At 43.5% G+C, this 20505-nt stretch overlaps 1 protein-coding gene across 2 annotated transcripts in view; it reads left to right on the top strand.

Annotated features, from left to right (window-relative positions):
* LOC146984809 (uncharacterized) overlaps positions 1–16685 on the top strand; it is a 51843-nt gene extending 35158 nt beyond the window's left edge. Inside the window, exons 2-9 of one of the 2 annotated variants that reach the window (XM_085782254.1) lie at positions 2530–2768; positions 5739–5793; positions 5995–6085; positions 7128–7573; positions 8871–9047; positions 9817–9978; positions 12303–12437; positions 15802–16685. In XM_085782254.1, the coding sequence (XP_085638380.1) occupies positions 2644–2768; positions 5739–5793; positions 5995–6085; positions 7128–7573; positions 8871–9047; positions 9817–9978; positions 12303–12437; positions 15802–16398 (1788 nt within the window). In that variant the 5' untranslated portion in view covers positions 2530–2643 and the 3' untranslated portion in view covers positions 16399–16685. The remainder of the gene's footprint in view (positions 1–2529; positions 2769–5738; positions 5794–5994; positions 6086–7127; positions 7574–8870; positions 9048–9816; positions 9979–12302; positions 12438–15801) is intronic. The other variant, XM_085782255.1, reaches the window with a different exon arrangement.
* The last annotated feature ends 3820 nt before the right edge of the window (positions 16686–20505 follow it).

Raw genomic sequence — 20505 nt, 5'->3', positions numbered from 1 at the left:
ATTGACTTCACATTACATATAAAGCTCATAGCTGCATGTGCAGACCTCAGGATGTTTAAATGACTTGATGAACCCCGGTACCTTTCTGATCATGTGGCCCCCCACCTAACGGCTGTGGCCCTAAACAACCGCATAGAGGGTTTATGCCAGCAGCCGGCCCTGATTGGGATAAAACCTGAAACCTGAAACCTGTACCTGCGAAACTGAACATATTCTCTTCTACATTATATTAATAATAACTTAATATATATACAAAATTGTTTGCAACATTTTGGACTAATTTATCAAGAGTAATAATGGTCACAAGCAGGACAGAGATAAGGTAGAAGAGGGAGGACAAACAAAATATGCTGCAACATTAATGAGCAGTGGCTGATTTCTTTTAGTTCAGACTTGATACGTAGATGTGGAGATTCACCACATCACCAAATTAAAACTGGATACTGGTCTGCATACAGATTCGTTTTTGAATATATTGTATATTATAGTATTATAGTATATTGAATATCTACACCATGGATGTATTGTAAGATTTAATTATAAGTTCTTATAATACATCCACACCAAGCTACTTGACAGAGCTCATGACTGCTTAAAAAGATCATATTAAATTGAATTTTAAAAAATCAACTCTGTTTCTTTCAATTGACGCAATAAATGTGTTGAGGTTTAGTAAATTGTTTAGTCCTCTGAAGCTGTTTAGTCTGGTTGTAGTTATGTTTCCTGCTTGTGACGCTACAGTGACGTGGACCAGGAGTTATTGTCTCAGTTACTGTGATTGTGATGAGTCACAAATTAGCGGGAATGATCATTTTGGTATTTAATTTTATAAAGATTATGACTAGTGAGATTGTTGCTGGGATGTTTACAAAGCAGGTGCCTTTACATTTGGAGAATATGATTTGTAAAACAGGGACATTTACACTGTGATCTGCTGTGGCACATGATACTAAAATCATTGCTTCTGTGATTTGGATATGTTGCTTGTTCCATACTGCTGTTTGTTTGGATCATATTTTTCATGAATTGTGCTGATTTACTTGAAATATACTAATACAGTGTGCAGATACTTTGTCGAAATGAAAATAAATGAAATATTTATTTTATCTGTATAGAGGGATTTGAAGTAAAACACACAACAAACAGGAAAATCTGTGCATTTTTGAGAGTTGTATTTGTAAACTGGAGCAACAACATATGCTGCTGGCTATTTTAAAGCTATAAGTCAATATAACTTTATCTCTGAGAGTGAAATGAGTAGACGGGGTATTTTGTCGGTCCGGCTGATTCTCCCCTTTTCCTTAATGCCCAGGCGTGAGGTTGGATTTTCAGCCTCTCGAACCACTTTCAGAAAGAAACCACAAAGGCCCAAACTCCTTCCTTTAAACTTCAGCAGCACATCATATTTTGGAGCACACACACTGTGTAAGTTTCCCCACACGAAGCCTCATTCTGTAAAATATACAGAATATTTACTGCAGCTGCTGCAGTTAAAAAAAAAAAAAAAAGTATATATATATATATATATATATATTTACAGATACAGATAACTCCAACTTACCTTCTACCTCTGGCACTAACTCATCTTCAACCACCTACACAGTTTACGTAGAAGACTATGAAGTTTTTTACCCTCGCGACACTTTGAAAGCCTTTTTAGAAGGTGCTTTTGAAGCAGTGTACAAATCTGTCTAAACTCATCCAGCAGTGCAGGAACAGTGTGCAAATCTCCTCAGAGATAATTTTGTCTGACGTGAATTAAGTGCATGTGTGTGTGTGTGTGTGTGTGTGTGTTTCTGTGTGTGTGTATGGAGGAGTGGGTTGTTTTGGAGGATTTTGTTTGCCCTGGTGTGTCAGAAAGACTTGAGGTATAAAGACAGGTGAAAGCGCTGCCTTTGTTTGTCGTACAACAATTACCGCAGTATGAACCGAGGTTTAAACAATTGAAATCCTTGTTGTGAGAGTTTGAACCTGCAGTTGATTGGAGGGGAAAGAAAGAAAGAAAGAAAGAAAGAAAGAAGAGTGTTCTGCCAGGAAATGAAGTGTAACAGCAGTGGATCTGGTCCTTCTGTCAGTGAGAGTCTACTCTGGGGAGCTCAGTTGATTTTTTTTTTTTTTTTTTTTTCCTGTTGAACTAACAGAAGAATCTCTCTGGCTAGTCAAACACATGTTACGGTATATCATTTGATCTTTTTTTAAACCGAAAAGAAAGAAAGAATGTGATGAAACCTCTTCTGGCATGTTCATAGTTGGCTGCCTTGTAAGGTGTTCTATTTTCTGTGCATTATTCTGCTACTGAGTCAAAAATAGAAACTGATATGTCAGAAGGAGACAGTGACAAAAAGGCCAGAGGCAAACCAAACACACACACACACACACACACACACACACACACACACACACACACACACACACACACAGTTTCTCACTCGTTCTCTGCAGCATTGTTTCAGTTTGCTCTTATCTCACGTGTCACTCATATGTTTTACCTTCTCCCTTCTCTTTCTTCCTCTCCCCTCGTCTCTGCAGGTTTTCCTCAGCAGACAGCAGGTCTGTGTGGCAGAGTTTTAGCTCGAGTGGAAGTGAGTGAGTGAGTGAGTGAGTGAGTGAACGAGTGAGTGAGTGAACGAGTGAGTGGGTGTCATGGATCAGAGAGGAGGAACCGAAGAGGCTCCCTACGAGAACCTGCTGCTCCTGGGAGCCATCGCAGCAGCTTCTGCCTTCGTGGTCACCATCCTCATTGTCCTCGTCTGCGTCGGCTGTCAAAGGTAAGAAGGACGGTCAAAACGTGACAGAAGAAAGAAGGGAAGGGAGTGATATTTAAAAAAAAAGAAGAAAGAAACAAAGAAAGAAAAAGAGAAGAGTCAGAGTTTTATCATCTCTCTCGCCAGCTTCCACAGTGCCTGCCCTCCCAGATCACTCTCATCATCATCCACCCCTTCTTTTATGTGTCTCTACTCCTTCTGAACTCTTCTCCTCCCTTCTTTCTCTTCCCTCCCTCCGTCCGTCCGCCCTCTCCATCTCTTTTATCCTCCACTCGGAGCAGAGTGGCAGTAATGAATGTTAATGGCTGCGAGTGTCAGATCAGATGAAATGATGTTTACAGGACGCCGAGGAGACAGGCCCGAGTCAGAGCAGCCTCACATCAGCTCAGCAGGCAGAAGCAGTGGAGCACCCTGCGCTTTAAAGAGGATCAGACTCTGAGCCAGGCAGAAGCAATGGAAGAAGCTGCTGCTTTTTTCTTTTTTTTTCTTTTTTTCTTCTCCTTTTTCTTCTCTTTTTTTTCCCCCCGCCACCCTCGGGGACCAATCAGAGGCTGCACTGTGGCTTTGTTGCCATGGGATACACAGATAAGGATGTAGAGAAATGTCAAACCAGCTCATGTCATGGAAATAAAACCACACCATTGTTAAGATCTAAAGAATGAAATATTTGCTCCTGCGCCGGCTGTAATGTCAAGGAGGCTCAGGCGACTGTTCAGTAGTTCACCGGTTTGAATTCACTTTGTCATGTACAAATAGTATAGATCCTGAAAACCTGAGACCTGTTACTATTGATTTCCTGCTATTGATTCATGCTCTTTTTGAGGCGGACACTTCCACTGGATTTTATCCTGAAAATTACAACATAACAGTTGCCCTTTCTTTATAGCAGGGTTCCTACGCTAGTATGGAAAGTATGGAAAAGTATGGAATTTGATTTTATACATTTCCAGGTCTGTAAAAGTATGGAAAATGGAAACTATTGTATGGAAATATATTTATTTTACTTATCTTATCTTGGTTTGGTCTTATCTGAAGTTATTTGGGTTAATTATTTTGTATGCACTATTGTATGTAGCTACAATCTCCTGGCAATGATTTGGTTGCATAATGGCATACCCATTCAGAATAATGAAAACAAATAATAAATTGCATGCTTTTTTTATATTATGCACATCTATTTACTTAAATATCGCAAATTATTTGATTTTCTTTTACCAAGAAGTATGGAAATTAGGGTCTGGAAAAAGTATAGAATTTGGAAATTTCAAATGTGTAGGAACCCTGTTATAGGCTATATCTTAACATCTCTATGTCATTTTTTAGCTAAAACCCTATCCTGTGCCAGACTATTATGAACATCTCGTGGCCTCCTCGCGGTCCCCTCGGGGCCCGGTGGCCATATGTTAGTCCGAATGGGATGGAGTTCCGGCTCACTAGAGGAGACAATAGCTATCTGCAGAAACACGGGAGTTGACACAAGTGACCGCCTGCTCTTTTTCCTGCTCAGACAAACTTGTGCGATTACACGGTGCAACTGTTTTCTATGATTCTCGCACCTGCTAGCGAACCGGAGGAGGCTATTTTTTTTTTTTTTGTCATTCAAATTTTTATTTGTTTTAACATAACTTAACAGACATTTCAAGTGCTACAGATATCGCACAAATAGTCTGTTTAAGAAAGTAAAAAAAGGAGAAACAGATTGATAGGACGAGATAAAAATTAAAAATAAAGAATAACATTGATGAAAATAAATACTCATCTTACAACTTAAAGGCAGCCCCCACCCCTGGCACCCCTCATGCTTCATACATATTCAAAGCATAAATAAATACAATTACATGCAATGTAACTATCCTTCCAACCATGCCTTACACCCCTCTATGGCACATCCCTTATGTAGTTCACAAAGACTTCCCATATCTGACTAATTTTACTTGGAACATTATAAACCCTAGCAACCATCTTTTCAAAGGCAGCAGTCTCTGTCATGAGTTTTAACCACTCCACAAGCTCTGGTTTATGTGGGCTCTTCCACTTGCGTAGTATGAGTCGAGCCGCAACAACAAGACCAGTTATTGTCACCCGGACCTCTGCTTTGGTCAGGCCTGGTGGCATTAGAGCCCTATCCATTAACAGGCATAATTGTGGGGATTCTGGTAACGGTTGTTTAAGCCATCCTTCAAGGTTTTTCAGCACCACCTTCCAGAAGGGCAGTACCATAGGACAGTCCCATATAGCATGAAGGAATGTCCCCAGCTCCTTATGACATTTCCAGCATTTACTGTCCTGAGTTAATCCCATTTTAAACAGTTTCAGTGGTGTAAAATAGTATCTATGTACAATCTTATAATGGATGAACTTGAGGAGGCTATTTATTGCTACATTGTTTGCAGCGCAGCAGCTGAATCTCACCCGTTAACGCAGTGCACATCCTCACCCTCCAAAGTGAGAGGGAAGAGACGAGGGTAGAGCCGATCTCACGTTCACACCTGCACCCAGGAGCTTTAGTCTTCTTACCTCACCTTGTCACTGTCTCTCTCTTGCTCTTTCTCTCTCGCCGTATCAACAGTCTCCTATGGCTACAGTTTCAATCACCTCTTGGGATCGGCAGTCATGCGTAACAGCACTGTAGATACATTTGTTGCACAATAAAAAATACCAGAGGTAAAACAGCAAAAGGGATTAGCATGAAAGAAAATGATAACTGTGAGTTTTTCTCTTATCGTGAAAGTAACTTGGAGAAAAAAAAAGAACGGAAAAAAGAAAAGTTTGTCAGTGAAGGACATCCTCCGCTTTGGCAAAGACCCGAGTCACGCTCCACTCAATGTTTGACTGGGCTCTTGTTATCAACCAAGGACTTTTGTGCCCTAACCAGAGTTGGATGCTGATAGTATCTATGTGCTCTGAGTGTGTGTATGTTCTCTCTCTGTCCACCGGCTCCTGTTGACCTTCCTCACTTTGATGTTGTGTCAGAAAAAGCAAGAGCAAGCACCCCCCAGCTGGAGAGAAAGGGACATCTGTAAATATGGTGAGACATGCTGCTTTCCTTTCGTTTTACTCCCCTCCCTCCTTCCCTCCCTCTCCATCTCTTTCTTTTCTTTCCTCTGTAATCTTCCTCCCTCAGTCTCTAGTTGTGTATACAGATGTGTATGCATGTTTTACTCCTGTATTAACATGTCCCTGTGTGTGTGTGTGTGTGTGTGTGTGTGTGTGTGTGTGTGTGTGACAGCAGGGTACACTTCGACATCCCAAGCTGAACTCCATGAGCAAATCTGACACCAGACTGCATGAGATCAATCGCTTTCCCTGCAATGGAAACTGTAAGTGATGACTGATAGTTTGTGACAGTATATATACAGTTATGTTCATAATAATAGCAGTGTGTTTAAAAAGGTGAGTAAACCTCAAAATTCTTCAAATAAATTGTATTTTAAGGAACACAACTGCATTGGGGACACTGCACATTCTATTTCAAACCAAGAAAATTGGAAAAAGTAATTTAATTTGATAATATTTTACAGAAAGTCAAGAAATATAATGTTCAAAAAAAATAGCAGTGTTGTTGACATCTTTCTTTACATGCTTGCTGGTGTGTTTGGCAAATTGTAACCGCTTCATTACATGTATTTTTTTTAACAATGGGACTTTGCGGGGGCTTCTTGGTGGTAGCTTGGCTTCACATAGACGTCGTCTGATTGTTACAGTACTCACAGGCAATCTTAGATCTTCTTTGATCCTCCTGGAGCTGATCATTGGCTGAGCCTTTGCCATTTTGGTTATTCTCCGATCCCTTCGAATAGTCGTTTTTCTTTTTCTTCCTCGCCTTTCTGGTTTTGGCTGCCATTTTAAAGCCTTTGATATCATTTTAGCTGAACAACAGCCTATCATTTTCTGCACTTCTTTATAGGTTTTCCCCTCTTTTATTAATTTCTTAAACAGAGAATGCTCTTCTTCTGAACAGTGTCTTGAACAACCCATTTTACTCTGTTTTTCAAGGACAAATGCACAGCCAGCATATGCAGCATCAGTTGCCTTGATCCTTGAATAAGGGCCACCTGTTTAACACCTATTTTTTTTCACATAATCAATGACCTCAATAATTGAACCTGGCACTGCTATTTTTTTGAACACGCCCCTTTCAGTAAATGATTCAGTTTCACAGAATCAGCAGCATGCACGTCATGCCTGTTGGGTCTGTTGGTTTTCTATACCTTTACTAAACCGTTTTCTATACCTTTACTAAACCTGATTTATCTTGCAAGTGATGTCGGACTGCTATTATTATGAACATAACTGTATATATGGCATGCAGCACTATGCTGTAATTACATTTCAGTCGTCCCCCCCCCCCCTTGTGTGCAGCTGTTAGTAAGAGCCGTCCAGCCAGCATGGACCTCCTGCTCCTCCACAGTCGGTGTTCCCAGACGGACCTGAGGCCCTCCCATGGGCGCCAGCTCCCCCAGATCCCCACCAGTCCCCAGGGATCGGGCCAGGGAGAGACAGGAGAGACAGGAGGGGACGGGGGAGGAGGGGGAGGGGGAGGCGGAGGAGGAGGAGGAGGAGGAGGGGGAGGAGGAGAGGCCAGAGACCACACGTACACCGAGGTGGGCCTGCGCAACAACCCCACCCCGACCTACTGCCTGGACGACGGCCTGTACGAAAGCGTAGGGGTCCGGGAAGGTGACCTGGGCCCCAAGGTCCCCTCCGCCCCACCGCCCACTTCCACCAACACGCCATCTATGATCAGAGCTGCCCAAAGCCCCCCGGCTCACGCCAACGGAGCCCGCAATGGGAACGGGCACGGGAACGTACGTATATACACAGATCTAACATTTCATTTATGCTTCACTGCTGAATAGAACAGTTTTGTGACATAAACTATAAACTGTTTTCTTGTCTGTAACAACATCTATTGCACGTCTGTCCGTCCTGGGTGAGGGATCCCTCCTCTGTTGCTCACCCTGAGGTTTCTCCGATTTTTCCCTGTTAAAAGGGTTTTCCATGGAGTTTTTCCTCAGTGGATGTGAGGGTCTAAGGACAGAGGATGTTGCTACGATGCCATGTAAAGCCCTTTGAGACAAACTGTTTGTAAAAACGGGCTATACAAATAAAATTGCCTTGCCTTGCCTTGCCTTGCCTTTTAGCAGCAGCACGTTAGACCTGTACATGTAGACATGAGGTCACAGAGAACTCATTTCTGATGCACTTGTAATACCGGTGCTGCCTGCAGGAAGTTAATGGAAGAGCTATAACAGGTAATTGTCTGTTGGCTTGTAGACAGCCTGCACTATAATCTGTGCTGGAGCTGCAGCCGGGCCTTGAGTAGTGTACTTTGCATCAGTACCTCTTTGTTTCTATGTTCATGAATGACATTTATCAGTGTTAAAGGGATAGTTCAACATGTTTGGCAAATTGACCCATTGCCATAATCCCTATGGTTTTAGAAGTAGGTTCGTTATCTTTAATTGTCGGTGCAAGCGATTTTTAGAACGGCGGAGCAGAGCCGCGAGCTGCTCAGAGCTACTCCACAGAGGCTAATGGGATTTCTTGGTTTCCCTCACCAGACTCATCAAATACACAATCCAACAACTCCAAAACGCTCTGGTGGACAAGTTGTGACCTGCACATTCACCACGCTATGAGATAATAACACAACGTTATGAGATGGAGTTGTTTTCGAGGTAAATTCATGCAAAACAGCTGATGCGTGTTCCTGTCAGGGGCAGTTTTTCAGCAAGCAGTCTCTGCATTTGTCTAGAAAACAACTCCGTCTGGTAACGTTGCGTTATTATCTCATAGCGTGGTGAATATGCAGGTCACGACTTGTCCACAAGAGCGTTTTGGAGTTGTTGGATTGTGTATTTGATGAGTTTAATGAGGGAAACCAAGAAATCCCATTAGCCTCTGTGGAGTAGCTCTGAGCAGCTCGCGGCTCTGCTCCGCCATTCTAAAAATAGCTTACACCGACAAATAAAGGTAACAAACCTACTGCTATAGGGATTATGGCAATGGGCCAGTTTGCCAAAATGTTTAACTATCCATTTAACAGTAACTGACATCTGTAGTAAACCTAAATCCTGTGTGCGCCTCGTTTTCCCCTCGCAGGGCGGCAGAGGGAACGGCCGAGGGAACGGCAGAGGGAACGGCACCATTAACAGTCCAATGACAGGACGAGGAAACGGAGCCAGTGGGGTCAATAGGTCTCCCATGTCCTCTGTTAACTCCCTGGCCATTCAAGATCCAACCGCAGCAGAGTACGCCTCCATACGGAAGTTCAGAAAGGTAATTAAATTCAACCTACATTTCTTTTTTATCAGCTGTGCAGGTGCTAATTTGAAATGAAAGAGGTGATGCTTCCTCTTTTGATTCAGTTAAACGAATGAGTTTGAGTTTGATGGAAATGTCATGACTTCTCTAATTAAGCCCAACTTGGATAAACTCCTAAAGTTTGAAGGCTGCATCGGTGTTGTAGCATCTGCAATAAGAAGTCAAACGTGTTAATGTGGATACATACACACAGATACTCTACTGGTACGGTATATCGCACAACTTTGTCGACAAAATAACGATAACATCAGCTGAGAACTACCGACTGTGTGTGTGTGCAGTGGTAACAGGAGATGTGACCATGCTGTATCCATGGCTACTATTTGCGTTTCTGTGATGGAAATCAGTCTCAAGGAGAGCAGTGAGTGATACAATCAACTGTGGTTTAAACAAGCAGGTACTGCAACAGAGTTGTTGCAGTGAGAGTGAAAGCATCGCTCTAAACTACAGTCTGATATAATTAGGCTACTTCAGATGCTTTTGCTCTCTACACACAGAGATATAAAAAGGCATCCATCAGCATGACTGGCACTGGATAATTGTGTCAAATATTAAAATGAACCAAACTGAAGCCATTCCATGACATAAAATACATCATATTTGACATGACGCGCAGGAGAAATTGAACAACAAAGCTTGATAATGTGCACTTTTGATGTGTTCTTTGGCTGAAACAACAACAACTTTGTGTGTAATGTTCTCACCGGTGACTCAATACTTAAAGGTTGACAAGACAAACAGGAAGGAAAATAACGGGGCCGACAGCCAGTCAGACAGCCAGTCGAGCGTGAGTGACTCACCCTCCACTGCCCCCCCACCGCTGCACCGCAGTCAGGAGTTTCCACGCAAGCCGCTTGAGCCGTTTCACCTGCACTCCTTCCCAAAGGTACAGCAATCACTGCTTCAATATGCTCTCCATCCACCTTAGGCATTGTACAATATTACCAAACCGTCCAGCTGTTGGAGCTGCAGGTCTGCCTGGTTCCCACCAGAGGGCACTGTCTACAAACAAACAGCTCTCTTTTTCAGCCTGGAGGATCCTTATCATTTATTTTTCAGTCACTTGATGTCTTCTTCTCAGATTCTACCGCACATTTATACTCTAATACTGTCATTTATTCTACATCTATTCATGTGTGGAAATATTTTTAATGTTTTGAACAAAAATCACCACTGGTAAAATTCACAAACTCACATACCAACCAACTTTCAGGAACTCGAGTTTTCTGATTTAGTCTTTTATTTGAATACTGTTGTATGTTGCCAGCTGGGCTGTGTTTATAAACAGTCAAGGCCACAGATTAGGCCAGTTCTGAGAGGGAAACGGAGGCACAATGATCGGATGGTGATCGGCCTCTCCTGTGGGGTTTGCTGGCACACACACATCTGTTTTTCATGCGCGTGTGTGTGTTCGGCAGAGCAGAAGACGTGACTCCGTCTCTTCTGTTAGTAATTGAAGGAGATTGATATGGTTGTTTAAACAATTTTGCCTTAGCCGTGGATGTCAGCCCCGTTGTTGACCTGCACTTTTAATCTTGTGTATGCTAAATCCTTCATAGTGTGTGTTAACGTGTGTGTGTGTGTGTGTGTGCATGTTCGTGCATGTGTGTTTCTTCTGCCCCTTTGCACTGTGCTGCGCAGCACGCTATTAGAGTGGCCGGAGTAGAGCATGGAAGGATGGATTATGTAAGAGCTTGGCTGACTGCCAAGCTGCTTGTGTATGTATGTGTGTGTGTGTGTGTGTGTGTGTGTGTGTGTGTGTGTGTGTTGAATCTATCAGCAAGTCTATCTAGAAATGGCTAACAGGTAGCCAGCAGCCAGTGTGGGGATAAATAATGTTAACATGCTGAAGCCATTTACTCTGCCCCGGCTTCTATTACTCACTCACACTGCACAGGAGGAGCATATAAAAGTTTAATCATCCTCGGTCGCATGTGCACACACACCACTACATGCTTTCTAATTGGTGCCTAATTGGTTTCGATCACCAGTGGCGATAAAAATTTAACAGGCGCAGTTACTTGTTTAGTTATCGTTTTATAACGTCGTCCATTTTCTAATTTAGGCCGGCCAGGTTTTATTTTGTTTGCCATATTCAGCTGCCGTTAAGCAGATAGAAAATCCAGGTAACTGGAAACATAAACATAAACATAAAACATAGGTATCTGTTATCTTCTCCAAACTTTTGCTAAAATGACCTCGACCTGTCAAGTTGAACGAGGGTTATGTTTTTGCAGCATTGTCTGTTTGTCGGTAGGTCTTCCTGTGTGTCAGCAGGATATCTTCAACTGAGTGGATGTGTGTAAAAAAAAACCTCGAGGAAAGGTTGGTCGCAAATGAAGGAGGATCAACTAATAAACTCTGTGTAATGAAAATCCAACAACTGAGCAGCCATTCCCTGGTGCTTACACACAGCGCAGGCCGTGGGTGTTTTTAAAACAGATACAGAGTTCATTAACACTTCACTTAATGGTAACAGAAACGTACAGCTGTGGCGACACAGGATAAATGTCAGTGACATCTGATTCCAGTTAGAAACCGGTTTTCAAAGCAGCTGCCAGCTGAGGAGGAGATCGTTCTCTCAACGCCAACACAGTGACAGTGTCGCTCTCTGACTTGTTTGTTTGGATTTTGGCATCAATGCTACTCTTGGAGAGCAAAAAAAAAAAAAGAAATAAGAAGACAGATCATTTAATAAAAGGAGGACACAGAAATAAAGACATCTGTCATCAACAGGCTTTATAAGCGACACTTTTACAACCGTAACCATGTTTGTTCAGCAGTTTTTGTAACAGGAGCGCTGGCCAAACTTGATAAAAAACAGTCCACTTTATTCCCATCGTGCAAGTGTGTCATCGTTCATGCAGTCACGACCTCTGACCTTCAAAACAAATGCTCTCTCTCCCACACATGGACACACACACGCACACAAGCATGCACACACACTCTTCCCTCGGCCCGTGCTGTGCACCATGGCCGCTGTTGTTTACCTATCGAGCAAACATGGCAAATGAAAACTTCCACAACTGGCAGGTTTTCGGATAAACATGCGCTGAAAACAACAACAACTTCAAAACAAAAAGACACACAGCACCGGCGTGATTATGTGTAATTACATGTTTTAAACATTTCTACACTATTGCACATAGACTTCCAGATTTTGATTGCAGCTGCTTGTCCAAGCCCCCTCATTTGAGTTCTGTTTACCAGGAGCCGGTGTTCATGGGTAACGGCGAGCAGTACATCTGGAAGCCCCCAGAAGAGGATGACATCATCACCCTGCACCCACCTCCAAACCGCGGAGAGAACGGACAGGGGCATCCATCTCCCCCGACCGCAAAGGAGGTAGTATAGTCTGCGTATAATTTATTCTTATCTATTTATTTTTATATTATTGAAAGTGTTTTTATATTGTATTTTTATAGTCTGCTTGTTTGCACTGAAGGGGGGGAGGGTGTAAAATTTCGTTATACAGTAGTATAATGACAATAAAGGCTGATTCTGATTCTGATTCTGTATATGTGTGTGATGGTAGTAGTTGAGGGGGGAGGGGGGGGGGGGTCGCTCCACAGGCAGATGGACAGACGGACAGACGGACACATCTGTGATTTGTGACTGCCGTGTTTACCGAGTGGGGTGCCCGTTTGATTTGGCATGCCGTCATAACAGCGCTGCCCTGTGACCCGCCTGTCATACCAGGTTTCTGCTTACAGCTAGAGGTTACGTTACATGCATGCAAAACCTCCCAACCCCCCCCCTGCCTGAACCTTGACCCCGATCTCCCAGCCCCCCGCTCATCTGTCTGTCTCTCTAACGCATGACTCACCAGACGGATCGGACACCGGTATATCAGAATATTTAATCACTGCTTTGCATTCAAAGAGGTGTTTGTCAAAGGTTAGCTGTTGTGTCTCATCAGGCCAAACAGACACGATGTGATCAGCCCCAGCTGACCTAGATGTATAGACAGTATATGGCAGAGAGAGAGTAATGTCTGGGAGGCGGGGGTCATGTCACATACTCCAGCACATGTGCTTCCACACACATTAGCTCTGTCTCTCAGTCCCTCTCAACGTACTGAGACAGTTCCAAGCCGTTCGGGAGCTTCTGTCATGCTCGGGGGGTGCTGGGGGCCGACATGAGGAGAGGTGTCCCTGAATAGACCACTGTTTGTTATTAGTCTGTGTTTGACTGAGCCTCCATTATCATCCTCATCAGCTCGTGTCAGTAAATTCAGGCTGAAGGCTAATTCTGTACTTGGACAGAAAAATATAACTTCTGCAGTTTGTGATTATTAGGTCACATAAATGATCTTCTAGATAAGCAGAAAATGAATAGATGTTTTTTTCTTTTCATCTAAGAGGGTGGAGGTACTGTATGTAAAAGGCAGTTTTAAACTGCTGGTAAGTTTCTTGTTTGAGTCATTGTTCAGCTAAAAAAGTTTGCAAACTGCTGTGTGCGGAGATTAAAGGGTTAAGTATCTGCTCTTTGGCTCAAGAGTTAAACTCCTCCTCTGCAAATCACTCTAGTACACAGTGCAGCTGGCCTTGACTGCATTCTCCACTCTCTCTCTCTCAATTTATTTTTCTTTCTTTCTAACTTTCTTCCCCATTTTTTTTTCTTTTTTTCGACCTTTTTCTCTCCCGTAGTTGCTGTGTTTTTCCATTGGATAGTTTGTTGTTGCCCTAACTTGCCCATATACTTTGTATCCTCTGGAGGTTGTCAGTTGCAGCCGTCAAAAGGTGTTGAGTTTCCACTCCCACCTAAATCTCCTCCTCTCCGCTGGCGCTCTCTCCTTCTGCTCCACTCCCTTTGTGGCTATTAGGAGGCGCTGCCTTCTCCAGCCAATCACATTGCGCAAAGCGTGTCTTACCAGATGAATATCAACTGCCAGCAGGCCGTTTGGAAACTTGTGCCATATTTGCTATTCACGAAGTTGATCACACACAGATGCATCGGCCATTGCATGCTGTTGTGTTTCCATGGATAATCAGTGTTTGCAGAAAATTAAATATGACTTCTCAGCGCCGCAGTCTGACCAGAGAGCGACGGCAGTATCAGTGGAGGCAGAAGAGAGAGAGAGAGAGAGAAGCACAGGCTGAGGGGAGGAGAAAAGAAAACATACAGTGCACAGGCTTCCTCAACAGCTGCAGCCCAGTTTTGAAATCCCCATCATCTTGACTTCCTTCCTCTGCTGCAGAGCTGCAAATTCTCTGTGCACAAATGCACACACAAACACTTGCACAAACACACGCACGCACACACACACAATGCACAATGTGTGTGCACACACTTGTAGCATACGCCAGGGTCTTTGTTTATCCAAAAAGGTCACACTAGAGATTTGTGGGGGCAGGGTATCTGCGTCGCTTGAGACTTGTCGGAGACAGAAAGAGGGAGCGATCTTCACGATGAAAGTTACATCGGTTTGCACTTTAACCATATTTTCCCAGCTTAGCTAAAGTTGTTTTTCTCTTCTAAAAGACGTATATTATATAGACATGAAAGGCATGAAAGCAGTGGCAAGGTGAGCACATAAACACAAGTCATGCTGATTGCCAGTGTGTTCTCAGGTTTCAGTTTTTGGGAGCAGAACAAAAACAAGCTTAATCAGTGTGTGTGTGTGTGTGTGTGTGTGTGTGTGTGTGCGCGTGCGTGCATGCGCGTGTGGGAGTGAGTGAGTGAGTGAGGGAGTGAGGGAGAAGATAGTTTGCATAGCCAGTGTTTCTCAGGGCCACTAGAGCAGAGCTGCTGGTCTGGGTGTGAACACGGAAGGTAAACACGACCATTTCCCACAATCCTCTGCTCTTATTCTCCCCTCATGGAATTTTGACACAGAAATGCCAGAGGTCACGGCACTGGTTTATCTGAATTCTCCGCAAAAACCTCACACATGCCTTACAGCTGTGAGTCCTAGTTTCTCAAATCACACACGCTGCACCGTAATCGCGCACACACTTGCACAGACAACACACACACATACACCTGCAGTAAAGAGGCGCATAAACGTGACGTGTGCATAAGCTCCATTCAAACCAACTGAAATGTGAGCAAAGTCCATTGATGAGCACTGAGCAGGTTTTGTTGTTTTTTTTTTTTTTTTTCTTCAGCGAGTTGGCCGTGCTCCAGATCTTTCACACCATACCACGCTGCTCTGTTGCCAAAGCAGTTGTGGTGAAATTTTAACAGGTCCATCCACTGCAGAACTAACTCCGTCCCTCTGCCCAGACCTCAACAGAGTGATAACACAGTTTACTCGGCCTTATCCTGCCCTGTCAAAATAGGTCAGGTTACAGCACAGAGCGAGCTCTGTCAACACATGTGCAATCTACTGTGCACACACCCACACAAGCCATGCTCACACATCAAATTAGCAGCGTCATATGTTTGCTCTCATGTTCACATGTTATCCCTTTGTGTCTGGCAGACATACAGACAGATACATAAATATATAAATATGATAAATATTCACAGCTAACTCAGGAGTTGGGCCTCAAAGGAGGAGAAGAATGACACAGTGTCTGTTAGTTCATTCATCCATTCATTCATCAGTGCAGTATAAAATGTGTAGGTTGAATCAGCTGCTGCAGAGTAACAGTAACCGTCTAGTTCAGGAGCGGTCACCCATAGACCGTAGGATGGAGTTGAACTGTAGTTCAGTGCGGTGAACTGATGCCATATCCCTCTCTGCTCCTGTGTCTGTTCTCAGATTGCAGACACTTACTCCATCGTGTGTAAAACTCAGAAGAAGAAACCTCCTATGGAAAACAACGGAGCGAAGACCCTCCCGCGCTCCTTCGGCGGCGGGGAGAGAGGAAACGCAGGTTCCAGGGGCCGAGGCCGAGGAGTCCAGGGCCAGGCGCGTTCCCAGGAGGAGCCCTGCTACGAGCCGGTAGGAGACCGGTCCTGGCCCTCGTGCGTGATGGCCGAGTCCGACCCGGCGTACGCCACTATTGACACCCACCGGAAACGTGAGCAAGGGGGAACCAATAGCAACACAGCTGGGGGGGGTAGTGCCACTCTGAAGAGAAAGAAGCAGCCGGTGCCGCCGCCGCCACTGCCGCCACAGCCGCCGCAGCCGCCGCCGCCGCCACAGCAGCAGCAACAACAGCAACAACAACAACAACAGGCAGCACCAGCGGCACCTCAGGGCTCAGGACCTACCGCCCCGCCTGCCAGAGGAATGCCTGGTGGGGAAAACTTCTACGAGACCATCAGTGATGTGAAACAAGGGGCCAACAGCTCCAGCACCACCACCATCTTCACCTTCAACGACGGGATGGAGATGTACGTCACGGGCCTGTAGCTGGCTGACGCGCAGAAAAGGCCCAGACCAGAACCCTCTGGTACAGAGTCATGAAAGGGATCTTTCTGTTCACCGGTCAGCAGGTCGCTGTATAAAGATACAAGGCCCTCTATAGACACACAACGTGAGGATCCATTTTGTGTTGACATCAGGTACAAACAGGGTCTTAATCCAGGTTCAAATTTCCCTTGATCGGTCTGTACTTCAGAACCAGCCTAAGCCTAGTCCAGCCCAAATATGGACCAAATACATTTCAACAAAGGAAAAAAAAAACAAAGAAAAGAAAACTGGAATATACATCTTCAAGTTACTGTGTCACTGACCATTACTCACCTGTTTGTGCATCATTTTCCATAATATCTTTATTTTTATATGAACACTGTACTCTTTAAAGAGTATGTGGTGTAACTCACAATCTGAGGAAAAACACACTTTAATATTATGTAACAAAAGAAATGTGCATGCGTTGTGCAAACTCAGACACAACCAACTCACACCTGAAGTGGGACAGTAGTAGCAAGGAAGCTGGCTATATTTGGAGGCACACCCTTAGCTATTGCCACCCATATACGCACACATATATTCACACATGCCTCATCTTGGAGGGACTTATGTAATATACGCAGAAGGATGTCAGAGATTTGCGGTGCTTAGCTCTCACTAAGCAAACATTTGAAACAGGTTCTCTGTGCCGACTGGCCTATCGCCTTGCAGAGAGCCATACAGTGCTTTGTTCAAACATAGGCCTATCATTTGTAGGCTGGTTTAAGCATGGAGGTGAACGAAGACTATTGTTTCACAAATGGCCATCAATGTGCCATCACCGTATTAGTATTTACCAGTAACAGCCCTCACGATGACTAGTAAAAGTGGCTTCTGGGCATTAATGTAAGCTTCACATACATTATTAGATTAGGTAATAATCCATGCTCAGATTTGACAAACATCTGTAGCCAGAGGCATTGATGACACACCCCACCCAACACAGCCCTACACAGATACACACTGACTCGGCAGAGTCATGCAGGGTAAAGTCAGGTCAGGGGCATTGAGTGGGTTGTGCAAGCGTTTCCCCAGAGTGATATGGCGGATAGATTTCACAATGGGAGACCTTTACTGTATTACTGGGAGAAAGGAGAGAATTAATTTTTCCAAAAAAATAAGGAAGTGAAAGAGAGCCCAAAATAACACAGGAAGCTTCATCCTGGACAGTTAATGTATCATGTCTGTTGGGCTCTGTAAACATCTGATTTTATGACCATTGTGATTTTGCAATGGACAGCTGCAGGACTGGTTGGCTTAATTGTGCATTAGCATGCTGTAAAAGGCGTTTCTATGGTCTCAAGTCATAGCCAGAGCTCAGCAGACGTAGGTCTGCTGGTTGAAATAGCAACAGGAGGTTTGGACTCCAAGAAAAATAAAGAGCTGGGCACAAAAATTACCAGCAAGTGTCCTTTGGAAGGTTGCCCCTCGCCCTCTCCCCACCATCGTCTCCAGCCTCTGTTCTCTTCCATTATAAACAATGTCTTTCCCATGTAGCTTTGGGGAACATTAAAACAGAAAGAAGAGGGAGAAAACAAAACATTAGAGCCTTAATAAATGGGCATAAAGATAAGGGATGAGGAGGAATACAATCTGCTCACAGGCTGAGAGATGAGGCATTAGAATGAGCTCACTGTGAGACAACCATGCAAAGAGAAAACGGGTTTAGAAAGGTTAGTAACATTAATTCGTTAATGCTACTGTGTCAAGAGAGGATGTAAAAATAAATGCACTCTGTATTTTAAAGCACTGTTTATTTTTTCTTACCTACTGACAATACCATTGGTTAAATAGCTCATGCCACTGCCATGAAAACAGTACGTTTATGTTGTTGGTGCAATTTTTCCTGCTTGATCAAAAAAGTGCATGCTTCGATGTGTGGAGATGAAAACAAATATTGTGGTACTTAATTGATCTCTTGTTTGTTGATCTTTTTCTGTTGTACTTTTTTGCCATGTGATGCAAAGCAGCAATCAGTTTTTCCAAAGCAACAACTTGGAGGAGGAGGAAGAGGAGGAGGAGGAGGAGGAGGAGGAGGAGGAGGAGGAGGAGGAGGAGGAGGAGGAGGAGGGGAGAGAAACAGGGTTGGGCGTTGTTTATCCTCCCCTCTGTGGGAGCGAGAGAGAGAGAGTGATAGAGAGAGGAGGGGAAGGGAGAATAGAAAACTAGATGAGGACCACCGCAAATGGACACACAGATCCAAAGGACCCTCCTCCTGCCAACACTGGGTTTGCGTGCGTGTTCACACACACACACACACACACACACACACACACACACTGGCAAGCACACACTCTGCAACACTGAGCCATGTGCGTTTCCAGTTTAGGAGGAGGAAGCACATTTTGCTTCCACTTGGTCAGCCCTCGAATACACTCCCTCCCCCGGCTGTGTTCATCCTCCAGTAACCGACACAGACCTCTCTTTTCTCTGCTTCACCTCGCTCCCTCGCTGTGCTGGGGAGGGGCCTTTGATGTCCAGTTCTGAGGGACTCAGGGAATGATATGGGGGGTTGGGGAGGGGGGGGGGGGGGGGGGGGATGCAGAGGCTCTGGGTCAGGCCAACCCCAGGCTGATATCAAGGACGAACCAACGGCTCAACTACTGTCTGTTATGAGAAATGGCTAACAGCTGAGACGCTTTACAGGCCCTGTGGAGGCTACCTTTGGACAATACTGGCTGGAAAATCGCTATCACACTTAATCCTTTTTCTCTGGCTGTCACTTTACGTGTCACATTTTCTTTATCCTGAGAGAAAGCACTGATCTGATATATTTTGTTGAACACTGATTGAGACAGATGTTCATTGCACAAATACAGTATGATGATGTAAATGTGTATAATACTCTGTTGCTGTTCTGATGTTGTTCCAATGTAACATACAGTATACAGTATATTTGTTTAAAAAAAGAAAAGAAAAGATGGTTACAGACACATTGTACTTTGTGGATGCAAAATGTTTCATGCTTTCCATGCAGATACAGATGCTGTTTGTTAATTGTCTTCAGATATAATTATGGGCCAATACTGCTGTGACAGCTGTAGCCAATGTTGTATGTTCTTAAAGCACAGGGTTTAGTTTAAAAATAGTAAATATAATAAAACATAGTGACAGTGCAGATATGCAAAAGATTGTAATGTTTTATATTAACCTTCATAAAATATTAAAGTGAGTTTTTACTTTTCTAATAAAGTGGCACATTATAAAGTGTGTTTGTCGTTTGCCTGCAGTCTTATTGCTTTGCACAGGGTAACAAACCAGGCAGCATTACAGCGCCAGTTGTTAGGGCTCTGTGGCAGCGTCACAGTAATAATTGTAACTTGCAATAAATGCAGTGTGCAGTAAAATGGGTTTGTGTAAAATTAAGCAATAAACTAGAGTGACTAGGCTCTGCAGACAGGTTAGAAATAGGTCAGATAAAGGGACATTCAGATGTCTCCAACGACTGAAATAAAACAGCTGTTTTACAATGTTTGGGAATTTTGTGTTTCTATGAATCTTTAATTCTAGGGGAAGAAAGTTGCTGAAAAAAAAAAGTCATACTAAATATACAGAGACAGTCTAGTCTGCTCGATATTGTGACAGCACTAGTCAAAGTGTATCTACAGGAAGTGGATGCATTAAAAATACACAGATAAATGTGGAAATCTTCCTTTTGAGAAGCATTCACTGCAATTTCCCTAAAATGTAATGCAATACAAAAAGCAATGTTTTTCTGTCAATTTGTCCACTGTATGATATAATCAACTCACATGCTGGATCTCAAAATTGTCTTAGATGTAAATCAAGTGCACCCATGTGACAGTCATAACAGTGTATTTACTGCAGTGCTTTCATTTTGGATTGCAATATTATGCACAGGGAATCATGATATTGTATCAAAGTAAATACATGATCAGGTTCTTAGTAGTTGCTCTTCTTCGCACATGACACCAAAATAAATTCTCCTATATAAATAAATGAATGCACATTCATAAAATTCAAATTATGATCATATCATGTTTCTAAAAAAAAAAAAAAAAGTCAATGGGCATAGTCTTACAGGTTTGTCCAAAACAGGCAAAC

The sequence above is a fragment of the Trachurus japonicus genome, chromosome 7, assembly GCF_045865225.1.
Source record: "Trachurus japonicus isolate A0001 chromosome 7, Traja_1.0".
Taxonomy (NCBI): domain Eukaryota; kingdom Metazoa; phylum Chordata; class Actinopteri; order Carangiformes; family Carangidae; genus Trachurus; species Trachurus japonicus.
This window is presented reverse-complemented; position numbering and strand designations above follow the sequence as displayed.